The following is a 13,820-nucleotide window of genomic DNA, read 5'->3' as shown; positions in this document are numbered from 1 at the left end:
GGGTGACGTTGGCAGTTGTGTATAAGTTGGCCGTTGTGTATTGTTGTGTACAGAGGCTGTTCGCACATTTTTTAGACGAATTTGGTAAGCGGTAATAAAAACTCGTTTGCTGCAAAAGAAGTAATTGCAATTGTACTATGTTTTTAAAAGTCAAAATTATTGTCTGTGGCTTGAAAGTTTGTTTTTATTCAAAATGGCGAATTTAACAAAGCAGTGGTTCGAAGGCTACATTGACGCTCTTTCCGAAGTGAAATACCCATACTCCGTTATCCAAAAACGATGTGAGAGTCATGGTTTTGTGATATCTAAAGCGTCGATAGGTAATATCATCAACAAGAAAGGAAAAAAAAAACGTCAAATTGGAGACTCAAGTGGGAGAAAAATTCCAAACAAGTATCCAAGGAAAAAATGGACATCTTCGAATATTGCAAATGTGCGTTGTTTAATGTTAAAAGAAAATCCCCCTAGTCCAAGGACAGTTTCAAAATCATTCAAATGCTCGGTGTCCACCGTAAACAAAATGATAAATGTTGATTTAAAACTTAAGAAAGCGAAAAAACGCAATGTGCGTCATCTTCTTCCAAAGCATATCGCTCAACGCAGGACACGCTGCAGAATTCCATATGAGAAACACTTATCCAAAGAAAAATGGAAAACAATTGTCACAATAGATGAAGCATGGGTGTATTTAAACGATTGTAACATAATGATTGTAAGAAAGAGCCATTTATTATCATAAAAGGGGAGAAAAAATTTAAGTACATGGTTCAAAGAATCGAAAGAAAGTTTTTCTAAGGGATTCATGATTGTTGCTGTTTTTTCTTATAATGACAAGTTAAAAATAAAGAGAGTGCAAACAAAATGTCAAGACTAACTCCAAATAACTATCAGAAACATATTTTATCGCCAATTTTTCTGAATGAATTACCATCGCTTTACCCACAGTGCCATCCATCTGTGAGACTCCATCAGGACAAAGCTAGCAGTCACACATCAAAATCCACTGTGAATTTCCTAAAAGAAATGGAACAAAAAAGTGGTATCAAGGCCATACCCTTCACTGATATCCCTACTCAATCTCCGGATGTGTCACCTACGGATTTTTGTGCTTTCGAACTTTTAAAAACTGCATTATCCAAACGTTGTGCCAAAACCCTAACAGGACTCTGGAAAGCTGTTCGGGAGGAATGGGATAGAATACCTCTTCTGTGTCTTCAAAAGGCATTATTATCCTGTAAATTGCGGTGTCGAAAAATAGTTCAGAATAAGGGATGTCAAATAGAACATTTAAAACACAAGAATTTTGTGTAATTTAGTTTTGTGAATACAATATACATCGTCTAAGAAATGTGTGAACAGCCTCTGTATAAGGAAACTACTTTGATAGCAGATAGGATCATTACTTGGTAATTGCAATTTTCTGTTTTTGTAATGACCTTTGTCCTGGAATTTTTATGACAAAGGATGCATGTCAAACTGTCTGAAGTAATCGGTAGCGTCAGGCAGTGAAACGTTTCTAGTATTTTTTGGTATCAATTACACAAGATCTTATAATATCGTGCCTCACACAAAACGTAATATAAGCTCAGTTAGGTTAAATATAGCATATGCTGAAACGAGCTTAAGTGAAGGTAAACTCAGACATACGAGATACCATGCTACGTATGCTCGGCATACGAAATTTCTGAATTCAAATTATTTTAAATTTGAAAAAGTTCCTTTTAAATTAGGAAAACAAGAATTAAGGAGCATTAGTTTCAACTACCCTACTCAGAAAAGCTGAAATTCAAAGTTTTATGTTTATTTACAATTAATTCTATATGACTATAAATTCCTCATTGATTGAGAGTTTTTTACTCGAACGGAAACTTCGTAAGATCGCGGAGATTCGTGGAATCTGATATTTCATAAAAGCTCTTAGTATCCCAGATCTTCTTTAATAAAACAAAAGTATACGCATTTTTTCTTGCATTTCGCTTAAACTTATTGGATTCAATTAAATCTACTTCCTCGATAACTCATAAAACACAATAGAATAAATGCATTGTTTAAAATTCAAATTATTTCTTTACCATAGCGACAGTCTGGCGCTAGGTTCACTTAACAGTATTATATTTCGTTAATATTATAACTCAGAATGCACAAAATTTACATCATTTAAAGAATTATCTAATCGTTGCCACGTGTTCTATTCAAATACTATAATAAAGCTAGAACGATGTTTGAAACGAATTAAGCAAACAAAACAAAAAAGAAACACGTTTTCACAGACGATTGAATACTTCTCATTCAATTAATTCAGTTCTCACTTCGCGACAAGGCAAAAATACATAAAAACTCAAAATATATGTATTAAAAATTACTAATTGTTAAAAATTAAGTAAATCTTAAACACTCACTTCCACGAAAAAAATTCCAGAAAGGATTAAGCATGATTTTACTCCCAATAATAAATGAAGGCGTTATATTTGTGTTGCGAAGCTACGTTTTTCTACATTGGCAACAAATTCACTAGTCTGCTGTTTCAAATGTAAACAAGCAATGGCTGCCATCAAAAAACTTATTTGGCTTAGCGGCACTCAAACAACTTTAAAATTGTTGATAATTCTAAAAATATTGCATGCAGATTTACTAAAGGCCTAAAAACCTTACCCGGAAGATAAGAACAAAATAATTCAATCATTTGTAAAGCAAAAAATTTACAATTTACAAACATATAAAAGTAAAGAATTTGAGATCATTGAGCCGGGTAACAGAGTGGATATATATATATATATATATATATATATATATATACGTTTGGCGCGGCCGATTGAAACCAAAATACGAGGTTAACATCTACATGTTATAGCAGTCCTACATACAAAATTTAAACGTTCTGAGGCTACTCGGTTTTGAGTTATTCGAGATACGTACGTACATACGTTCGTACAGACACCACGAAAAATTCTCTTCAGAAAGCAGTTTTTTATTTATTTATTTATTTATTTTTGTTTGGAAGAAAAGAGTCTTTTATTCTGTCCTTACGTACAGATATCACTCAAAAACATCGTTCAATTGCATTCGTAAACGGTCAAAATGGATAATTTCGTTGAAATATGCTGCCTGAAACTTTTCGCGATTACAATACTTCCTTTTTACTTAGTACAAGGAAGTAAACAGGTACTCGTTGGGTTAATATTGTGAATATCAATTTTTCTCGAAAAGGGGTGGCAGAAAAGTGTTTTAAATTACTTGCATTTTTTGCTAAAATATATCGCGTGATGAATGTTTACCCTTTATTTAATTCATATTTTAAAATGGAATTTAAAGTTCTAAAGTTACCTGTCCAAAAGGAAATTTCATCCTATAATATTGTTGCATTATTTTCTTCCTTCACGTTCGTACGGGGTATGTACATTTGGAGTGAATAATGACAACACTACTTGGTGAAGTATCGAAATACACTTTATTGGCCAGTATTATCAGGACATCTCCAAAACACGTTTTGACAGTCGTCGATGAACTACTATAAACACACTGACACGATCAGCGACACAGCGTTCAGGTCATCAGGCTATCACGGTGGAGACAGCTTCTCTGCACAGCACCAGAGTACAGCTCCCGACTCTGCTTGATCGTTCTCTGAACTCTACGTACTCGCGAGACTCTCCATGCTACAACTCGCGATGCACTCGATGACACACAGAGTACGGCTCCCGACTCTTTGGTTCAGTCGTTCCCGGAACTTAATACGCTCTCTCGGCGATGCACTAACCGCGATACACTAAGCGAATCCAACGGTGCATTCGACGACCCACTCGGCACTCGCTGCCCGGCTGTCAACTGGATGGACTCCGCACGGACTAACTCGAGACTCACTAACTGACTGCGGACCAGCAAGGTTTATATAGCTTTGGGCTTGTGTTCGAGAACATTCTGGGCTAACCCGTTAAGAATTCGTTACAGAAGGTTCTCCATCCGTCCATGGCATATCGCAAATTTTGTTGTTGCCAAATTAGCGATTTCTCGCCAACTGTGGCAACCCTGCATTCTCTTGCCATTTTATGGCAACCCTAAAACTGCTTTGCGAGAAAACCATCTTACCGCTCCTGTACATTCGTAACAATATACCTGACGTAAACGTTTCCATAAGCTATGATATGGAAGTGTAAGTTTGTATTATTTGCATTTCTAACCAAATATTAATATTAGCACATATAAAAACAAATCTGAGTTTAGACAAATAGGAATGGCAGTAAAGTGCGAAACAAACAATTCGAAGCTGGATAGTCTTCGAGCAGAAGAGAGATTAAGTGAAAAATAATTTATCAGTGTTTTATGCTTCTCGGTATTCAAAAGGCTGTAGAATCCCCAGACACAAGGACTTTAACAATTTTCAATAGCACTTCGGAAATTCTAAGGATACATCCTCTTCTACTGCTCTTTAACACTCTAGAAACGTTAATTATACAGCGTTTCAAATCTGTAATTACTATTACTTTAGAATCTTTGGATACGTATCATTTTATTACCCCTCAACAATACAATGGAAACTCTTCTTACAATTCTACAAATAACATATTCCTAACTTTCAGAAATTTTATCCCGCCGCATTTTATACTGATTAGAAGCACATATTCTGTTTTAAAAAATAATTTTAATGCACTTTCAATAATTAAAAATTGACATAATGTTACGGTACTCTACTGATTATTAAAACTCCCTGTAACCTGTCTTTCAAATAGGATAATACGCTCATTAGGATATATGATTTATCACATACTGTAAGGAAAAAACAGTTTCACGATTGTTGACGCGTTTGCACACTGTAACAAATTGGAGCTATATAATCCTCAACTCCTTCCCCGTCCTGCCCAGTAAAATGCTACAGCGTTAACAATAACCTATTTAATTGAAGTGATTACTTCTCTGTTTGGGATCTTTGTGCGGTTTCCCCTTAGAACATGATTGCAACTATGAGCATCAGTAATGAAACGTTGACGCTAAGCAATGGAGACGTTGGTTAGTTGGTTGGAGTTTTTTGCACAAAACCCATGGGGGTTATGTTGCGCCAAACAAAAGGTTGCGTATTTTCAAAACTTAAAATAATAAAGATGAGAACAGATAAACCATTCAGTGCATACTCACGAATGGAAATTGAAGACAACGTTACATATAGATATAAAATAACAAAAAATAAAATCAAACACATATAACTCTTTTACGAAAAACTAGGATATGAAAACATAAAAAACGGAAGAAAATTACAGTCAAAGGATAAATTTTGATGATATGAATATAACTAGATCCCGTTTAGATCTTCCGAAACCCAAATTAGATTCAAGGCATTCGAATGACGTGGTAAAACTCTGTAGCTTTTAAAAAGTTTAAAATGTTGGCATGTTGTTCTTCACCAACTAAACCTTTAGCTGAAATCTAACATATATTAAAACATAAACTTCGAAAGAAATTAAAATTTGAACAATCAATTAAAATGTGTTTAACGGTTAAAATAGTGCTGCATTCAGCGCATACTGGTTCTGTTTCGCCCATTAATAGGTATCTGTATGTGCCCATCAATAGGTATCTGTGTGTGATTAGTTTCATCAATAGGTATCTTATGTAACCGATTCTTAGTCGGGTCAGAAGGACCTGCTATTTTTGGTTTAAGGCACATTTCCAATGTTCTGTTTTAGGTTTTACATTTCGTAATTCATTGGTTAACTGCGCATCCCAAAGCTTTAGCCATTTCATCGGAATTTTTCTTCCCATCAGAGTGTTAATATCTGAATAGGGAATGGGTCTGGTGGATGTCCCACAGACGTATTTACAATAGAGAGGAAAAAGACGCATTCAAATAAGAGAGCTACAGTCTGTATATCGTAAGAAAAATTCTCGCCAGTTAGTCTGCAGCTGTCTGTTGCCGTAGAAACGAGTCTTGACCCATTTTCTGTAGGGGTATCTTGAAGGTTTACTTTTCAGTTTCCCATCTTGGCGCATTTAAAGATGAACTGGCAACTCTTGGTTCAACACGTTTGAAATATAGTAGCCCTGTTGCTATAGCGACCGCCACATACCAGACATTGTGGCCCGAGCTATTCTTCTAGTATAAAGACAGCACTTTAGTTGCTTCAAAAGAAGGACTGGCATGTCATTTAACAACTCCCAAAAGCAATAAACCGGCCACTAACATCGTGGGGAAAAGCGCTAGGTAAAAAACGAACGCTGGCGTTCGGGCGACCTGCCGATGCCTGAATGCACGGGCGTTTCGAGTGACTAGGCTGTGAAAGAATTAAACACTAAGATCCGGATACACAAGCTTTAAGCAGTAGAAAGTTACATTACATTACGATATCCATATAAGTTAATCAAATGATATAGCTGTTAAATTTCGGAAAAACAATCTTGTTTCTTGAAGCTGAAACAATATGTATTGATGCATTCTGATACCCCATTGACAACAACACCAATTAAATTTAAGTGCATTGCGCCCCAAGTGAATTTATTCATACCAGAGAACAAACTAAGAATTCCTGTTTATAACAGTGCATAAATATTCAGAAATATAAGTATATATTTCTTACCAAGTCAAAAATCTGTGTAAGCGTGATACCGAGGCGTATGACAATGGCATCAGAGGCATTCTTGACTGGTCTTACGGTGTTGTCGTATCCGTGCATCAGTTTGTCCACCAGCCGCTTCTCGTCACTGTATTGTAAGTCACTTGATGCATCTTCATATCTGGCGTCTCCTGTTAAGAGAAATACCATTCCATTGTGAGGGAAGCGATAACAATTAATTAAATAAAAGCACATTTTCATTCTATTTAAGAGATCTCTGGAAGAATGTAGCGAAACGTTTCAAAGCTGCTGATATTTTCTAACGGGTAACGAGCTTCTGCAGGTGAATGCAAAAGCTCTGACACATTTGAGGTCCACATAAATTTCCTAAGAGATATTCTAAACCTGCGAAAGATTTAAGATTCTGTGCACAACTGCCCTCTTAATATTTTTACATATTTGGTATTTGATGAGTTGGTGGGATTTCATGGATAAGAGAAAAATATTACGAATTAAAAGATCTTTTCTTCATTTATTACACAAAATGGGCAATTTTCCCAAAAGGACTATTAATTTCGTTTTGGCATTTTCTGTCGTCCTCTACAATACGGCATTTAACTTTTCAAATTGTTGCCACCAAATATTAGAGCCCTGCATTATATTTAAAGAAATTAAATTATATTTAAAGAAATTAAAAAATGAAGAATCTGAATGAAAGTATGCATGTTTCTAGCACTGTGAAAAAACGACAGAGCCATTCAATTCTGAATAACGTAATCCTCAACTCGAATATGGACATCTACAAGGCCGAATTTGGAATTTGTTTCATTATCTGTTTCATATTTTGTAAAACTGTAACGATTTTTTAATTAACCAACTCACCAATTTAAAAGCGAGACACTGTACGCCCTTTAAAAGGGGGGTATATAAGGTATTTCTTCCGTCTTTTTAGCATGCATTCGTGGTGTAAAGGTCAGCACGCTCGGTGCGTATTCGAGAAGTCCGAGTTTTGAGCTCCGGAGAGGAGATTCCTCATTTTTCATGTCTCCTGCTTCGAAATAACCTAAAATCTTTACAGCCTTACTTCGAGATGGTAGTAAGTAAAGACATTCACGTTTCAGACAAAATTAAAGATTAAGTGATAAGTTAACTAAGTTATGCCAGTAGTTTCTTTGTCAGTTCAAAAGTCGACGATCACTGCTTTGTCGATTCAAGAGTCAATGTCCGGAATATAACAGCTGTTTAGATATAAAAGGCACTTTTTTAGCTCCTTGCGAGAATTAAAGGAAGTCTCGCAATCGCGAAACATATTGGTTATGAGACTCCGGGTCCAAATTTGACTATTATTTTGGGTGATGCCTGTAGGCAAGGACAGAATAAAGGACACTTTATTCCGAAACGGATTAAAAAATGAATTCGAAATGGATTTTTTGTGACGTCTGTACGTACGCATATATGTAGCTAAAAATGATTAGCGTTGAACTTTGAAATTTTGAAAAGGGATTTTTTTGTGGCGTCTGTACGTACGTATATATGTAACTCAAAAATGATTAGCGTTGAACTTTGAAATTTTGAAAATGGATTTTTTTGTGACGTCTGTACATACGTTTATATGTAACTCAAAAATGATTAGCGTTGAACTTTGAAATTTTCAATATGGGACTGCTATAACATCTATATACGTAATGTCTTTCCTAATATAATACGTATATATGTATGTAAAGTTTCAAATGCGTAGAAGAAAATACTGGAAGTTTGAAAAGCTTTCGGTATTCGTCATAGCTGAGCAGACAGTGGTGGCTCAAAGTAAAAGCTATGATGACGAATTTAACATAACTGAGCTTGAAGTATCACAATCTTTATTTTTACGGAAATCAAATCATCCTTTTGCAGATAAAATATTTTTCAATCATACTTGAATGCAATAATTTCCATGTACACTGGAATTTCCATGTACACTGGTACATGCCTACAATCATGACTTGTTTACATAACTTTTTTTTTTACAAACAGCTGTCAAAGATAGAAAATATAAAATAATAAAAAATCTGATGTGTACACCACATGACTTCCTTGTACGGAATATTAAATTATACGTATTTTTTCTTGCATTTCATTTAAACTTATTAGATTGAATTAAACCTACTTCTTCGACAGCGCATAAACCACAATAGAATAAATGCATTCTTTAAAATTCACTTTGTTTACCATAGCGACACTCTGGCGCTAGGTTCACTTAACACTATTATATTTCACTCATATTATAACTCAGAATCCACAAAATTTATATCATTTAAAGAATCATCTAATTGTTGCCACATGTTCTATTCAAATACCATAATAAAGCTAGAGCTATGTATGAAAGAAAGTAAGCAAACAAAACAAAAAAAAGAACAGTTTTTCACAGACGATTGAGTATTTCTCATTCCATTAATTCAGTTTTCACTTCGCGACAAGGCAAAAATACATAAAAACTCAAAATATCTGTATTAAAAATTACGAAGTAAATCTTAAACGCTTATTTCCTCGAAAAAATTCCAGAAAGTATTAAACATGATTTAAATAATAAATGAAGGCATTATCTTTGTTGTTGCGAAGCGAAGTTTCTCTAGATTGACAACAAATCCGCTATCCTGCTGTTTCAAATGTAAACAAGAGCAATGGCCGCCATCAAATTAGGTTTAGCGGCACTTAAACAATTTTAAAATTGTTGATAATTCTAAAAATATTGCGTACAGATTTACTAAAGGCATAAATCCCTTAACCGGAAGGTAAAAAAAAACATAATTCAATCATTTTTAAAGCAAAAAATGTACAATTTACAAACATATAAGAGTAAAGAAACTGAGGTCACTGAGCCGGGTAACAGAGTGGATATATTTATAAATATATTTATATACGTTTGGCGCGGCCGATTGAAACCAAAATACGAGGTGCACATCTACAAGTTATAGTAGTCTTATATACAGAATTTCAACGTTCTGAGGCTACTCGTTTTTGAGTTATGCGAGATACATACGTACGCACGTACGTACATACGTTCGTACAGACGCCACGAAAAATTCTCTACAGAATTCATTTTAAAGCAGATTTTTAGATTTTTTGGAGGAAAAAGAGTCTTTTATTCTGTCCTTACGTACACATATCACGCAAAAACATCGTTAAATTGCATTCGAAAGCGGTCAAATTGGATATTTTCGTTGAAGTATGCTGCCTGAAGCTTTTCGCGATTACAATACTTCCTTTTTACTTCGTACAAGGAAGTTAAAAGACATAAATAAATAAGTCTGAAAATAAAATTTAAAAAAAATAGCTTCATCTGCATACTTATGCGTACTACGTACTTTTAGATATATCTGCATACATTTGCTGATACATTGCCAACTTATTTTTGTCAGTTCATCGTACGCAATTACGTGTGTTTTTACAATAATTAGTTTACATGAATTGCATACTATGATACATTATCAACTGAATGCTGGTTAATTATTATATGTGTTCACTTATCAGGTAATGTGACCTTATGTTACATAGTAATGTAGGGCTTATTTGCCTGAAGTAAACACGTAGGAGCCACTTACCCTACTTGTGAGTGACCTATTTTATGCTTCATATGGATTACTGTGCTTATTTCTTTCCTGTAAAGGTAAGCACGCGTAAATTATATCTGCATTTAATTGCTTTATTTTGCTATTGCTGGGGCATTTCTTTGAAGGCTAAATTACACTACATAGCTCTTGACTTCTAGCAGCCAAAAAGTTAATAACCTTCGTAATTTTATTCCTTAAGTGCTTGTTTTTAACTGCATATCTTAGAAATGGGAATAAATCCTTTCCTGAATTTGGCTTCTTTAGATGAAGGGAATCTGTCAACGGGCAGGAAAATAAATAATGTTCGGGTCGACCCTTTTCACCACATGCACAAGAGTCTGATGAAGAGAGATTTCTTGCATAGAGGTACGTGGGAAAGGGACCGTGCCCCGTGATAAATCACGTGATATGTCTGGAGAGAGGGAGAGGAGGAGAGTCAACTTTGGGGAAGAGGAGGTTGTAAACTCTTCTGGCTGTATTTGCAGCGTCACACCATTGCTGCCATAAGTCTTTAGTTGTTATCTGCAGTTTTAGTTTAAGGTTAGAAGGTGGCCAGGGAATGCTTATTTTCCTTGCATTGATTCCCTGTGCTGCCTCCTTGGCTAATATGTCAGACTCTTCGTTTCCTTTATGACTAACATGGGCCTTGATCCAGATTATAAAGAAGTGTTGGCCTTGGGCATTGGAGGACTTTATAAGGATTTCCTGAGCTAATGGTGATCTATTATTTGTGTTCGCGAGTGCATGCATTGCCGAGAGACAATCCGTATAGATGCAAGTCCTTGGAAAATGATGATGTGTGCTTACGTTGATTGAGAACAGAGGAATTTAGGGGAAGAGCATAAAATCTAGAATCGTTAATTTTAAGGTCGTCCATTATTTTTAAACCAGCCGTAGAATTTTGTTATATCTTACATATATATGTATATAATATAATGTAATAATATATATGTGTGTGCAGAGAAAAAGTAAGACATCTAGAACCAGTTTCACAAAGACCCAAAAGAAGTGAAATTTAATAGCAGTATATTTCAAAATTGATGTAACTTAGTCAAAAGGCAGAGGAATTAAAGAAATATGAAAGACTAAAACCTCAAAAACTACAAAAACCCAAAAAATAAAACCATAGGAAAAGGAACGCAATTAAATCTGATTTAACGTTATCAAGAGGAGGTACATCACACTCAAGTGAATCACCTCCCCTTCGAAAACCACTGCGTTTCTGTTACTTAAAATTGGCTGATGAAACATTCTAAATTATTTAATTACAACATTTCACCGGAATATACATATATAATTTATTATTAGAAAGGTTACATATATATATATATAAACATGCACCAGCCTTCTTAGAAGTCATTATCCGGCCTGTATTTTTACAATCATCAATGGTAGGCATACACTTCTAAGTTTGTCTTAAAGGTCTTAAATGAGTGTCTTAAATGACGAAAATATTCATGTTTGTGCAATCCCAAATTTGAAAAAAAAAAAAAAAAAAAAAAAAAAAATCTGATGTATACACCACATGAATTCCTTGTACGGAATATTAAATTATACGCGTTTTTTCTTGCATTTCATTTAAACTTATTAGACTGAATTAAACCTACTTCGCCGACAGCGAATAAATCACAATAGAATAAATGCATTCTTTAAAATTCACTCTATTTGTTTACCATAGCGACACTCTGGCCCTAGGTTCACTTAACAGTATTATATTTCGTTCATATTATAACTCAGAATGCACCAAATTTATATCATTTGAAGAATTGTCTAATCGCTGCCACATGTTCTATTCAAATACTATAATAAAGCTAGAACGATGTATAAAAGAAATAAAACAAACAAAACAAAAAAGAAACAGATTTTCACAGACGATTGAGTATTTCACATTCAATTAATTCAGTTCTCACTTCGCGGCAAGGCAAAGATACATAAAACTCAAAATATCTGTATTAAAAATTACAAGTAAGTAAATCTTAAACACATATTTCGTCGAAAAAATTCCAGAAAGGATTAAGCAGAATTTAATTCGCAATAATATATGAAGGCGTTATCTTTGTTGTTGCGAAGCTACGTTTCTCTAGGTTTTTAACCATTCCACTACTCTGCTGTTTCAAATGTAAACAAGCAATGGCCGCCATCAAAAATATTATTAGGCTTAGCGGCACTTAAACAACTTTAAAATGGTTGATAATTCTAAAAATATTGCATACAGATTTACTAAAGGCATAAACACCTCAACCGGACGATAAGAACAATATAATTCAATCATTTTTAAAGCAAAAATTTATACAAACATATATGAGTAAAGAAACTGAGATTACTGAGCCGGGTAACAGAGTGGAATATATATAAATATACTTATATACGTTTTGCGCGGTCGATTGCAACCAAAATACGAGGTGCACATCTACATGTTATAGTAGTCCTATGTACAAAATTTCAACGTTCTGAGGCTATTCGTTTTTGAGTTATGCGAGATACGTACGTACGTTCGTACAGACGCCAAGAACAATTCTCTTCACAATTCATTTTAAAGCATTTTATAATTTTTTTGGAGGAAAAGAGTCTTTTATTCTGTCCTTATATACAGATATCACGCAAAAACATCGTTAAATTGCATTCGATAGCGGTCAAAACGGATATTTTCGTTGAAATATGCTTCCTGAAACTTTTCGCGAGTACAATACTTCCTTTTTACTTCGTACAAGGAAGTAAAAATATCTTAGACAAGTAACGAAGTCCAACTTTTAATATCTTCTCCTAGTTCCTATATTTATACTTGAGAAAATTTCAATACTCACCATAAAAAAATAAAAATACAAGTGACAAAAATTGACAGGGACATTTTATTCCAAAATTTACAGTTTTTGACGTGATTTCCAATCTGTGGAATCGGTTAATTAAGTTAGGATAGTTGCAGAAAATAGGTTTAAATGAAGTGCAGCAAAAAATGTGTATGATTTAATAAGCCGTACAAGGAAGTCACGTGGTGTCCACGTCATATTTTTTGTTTGTTTGTTTTTTTGTAAGATGTCAAGGATTAGCAGTGGTTAGTCTATTGACATATGTCATGCACATGGGATTCCGATAAATGGTTCCCTATCCTGTCAATACCTCCGACAACCTAATAGGTCCTGTAAAAGAATCACGTGTCAAACAAAATCCCATATTGAAATAACATCTCCCACTCCGCATGCTAAAAGTTCACTAACAAGAAGAAATAGCAGCCGAATAGTGGTTTTAAGAGGGCCTTTTAGCTAAAAATCAATAAATAGCGATGCCAATAAATATATCATGTAGTCCTTTTCCTCCCAATCTTCAGGGTAGGGCCGAGTAATATGCCTCAAGCGTGCCGGACAGTTATTGACCAGGCACTCTTTTCTATCTTCAATATGGAACAATGCTTTGGTATCCGCTCCATACTGGGGCCATAGGTTTCATAAAAATCGATAAACTTCTAAGAGTAAGAATAAAATGATGTGCACTTGGTGCTTTTCGCAGCATTTCAGCAAGAATCCAATACCTCTTTTGCTTGCGATTTTTTCTCCTTCCCCCCTTTTTTATTTATTATTTTTAAAACCACTAGCGACTGTTTGCAATCAAAACACTGCGAACCGCTGAAATCCTTTTTACTTCCTTGTACGAAGTAAATGAATTCTAAAGAGAATTTTTCGTGGCGTATGTA

At 34.6% G+C, this 13,820-nt stretch overlaps 1 protein-coding gene across 2 annotated transcripts in view; it reads right to left on the bottom strand.

The window, feature by feature from the left end:
• The window catches only part of LOC118183731 (neuronal acetylcholine receptor subunit alpha-2-like), a 938,599-nt gene that overhangs the window by 488,135 nt on the left and 436,644 nt on the right, over positions 1–13,820 (bottom strand). For both annotated transcript variants that reach the window (XM_085812610.1, XM_085812611.1), the window contains exon 2: positions 6,567–6,733. In XM_085812610.1, the coding sequence (XP_085668736.1) occupies positions 6,567–6,733 (167 nt within the window). The remainder of the gene's footprint in view (positions 1–6,566; positions 6,734–13,820) is intronic.

This window comes from Stegodyphus dumicola, chromosome 3, assembly GCF_044657685.1.
Source record: "Stegodyphus dumicola isolate Sdum_Otavi_A_Nest chromosome 3, ASM4465768v1".
Taxonomy (NCBI): domain Eukaryota; kingdom Metazoa; phylum Arthropoda; class Arachnida; order Araneae; family Eresidae; genus Stegodyphus; species Stegodyphus dumicola.
Note: the sequence above shows the minus strand (reverse complement) of the source record. Positions and strands in the feature narration are given on the sequence as shown.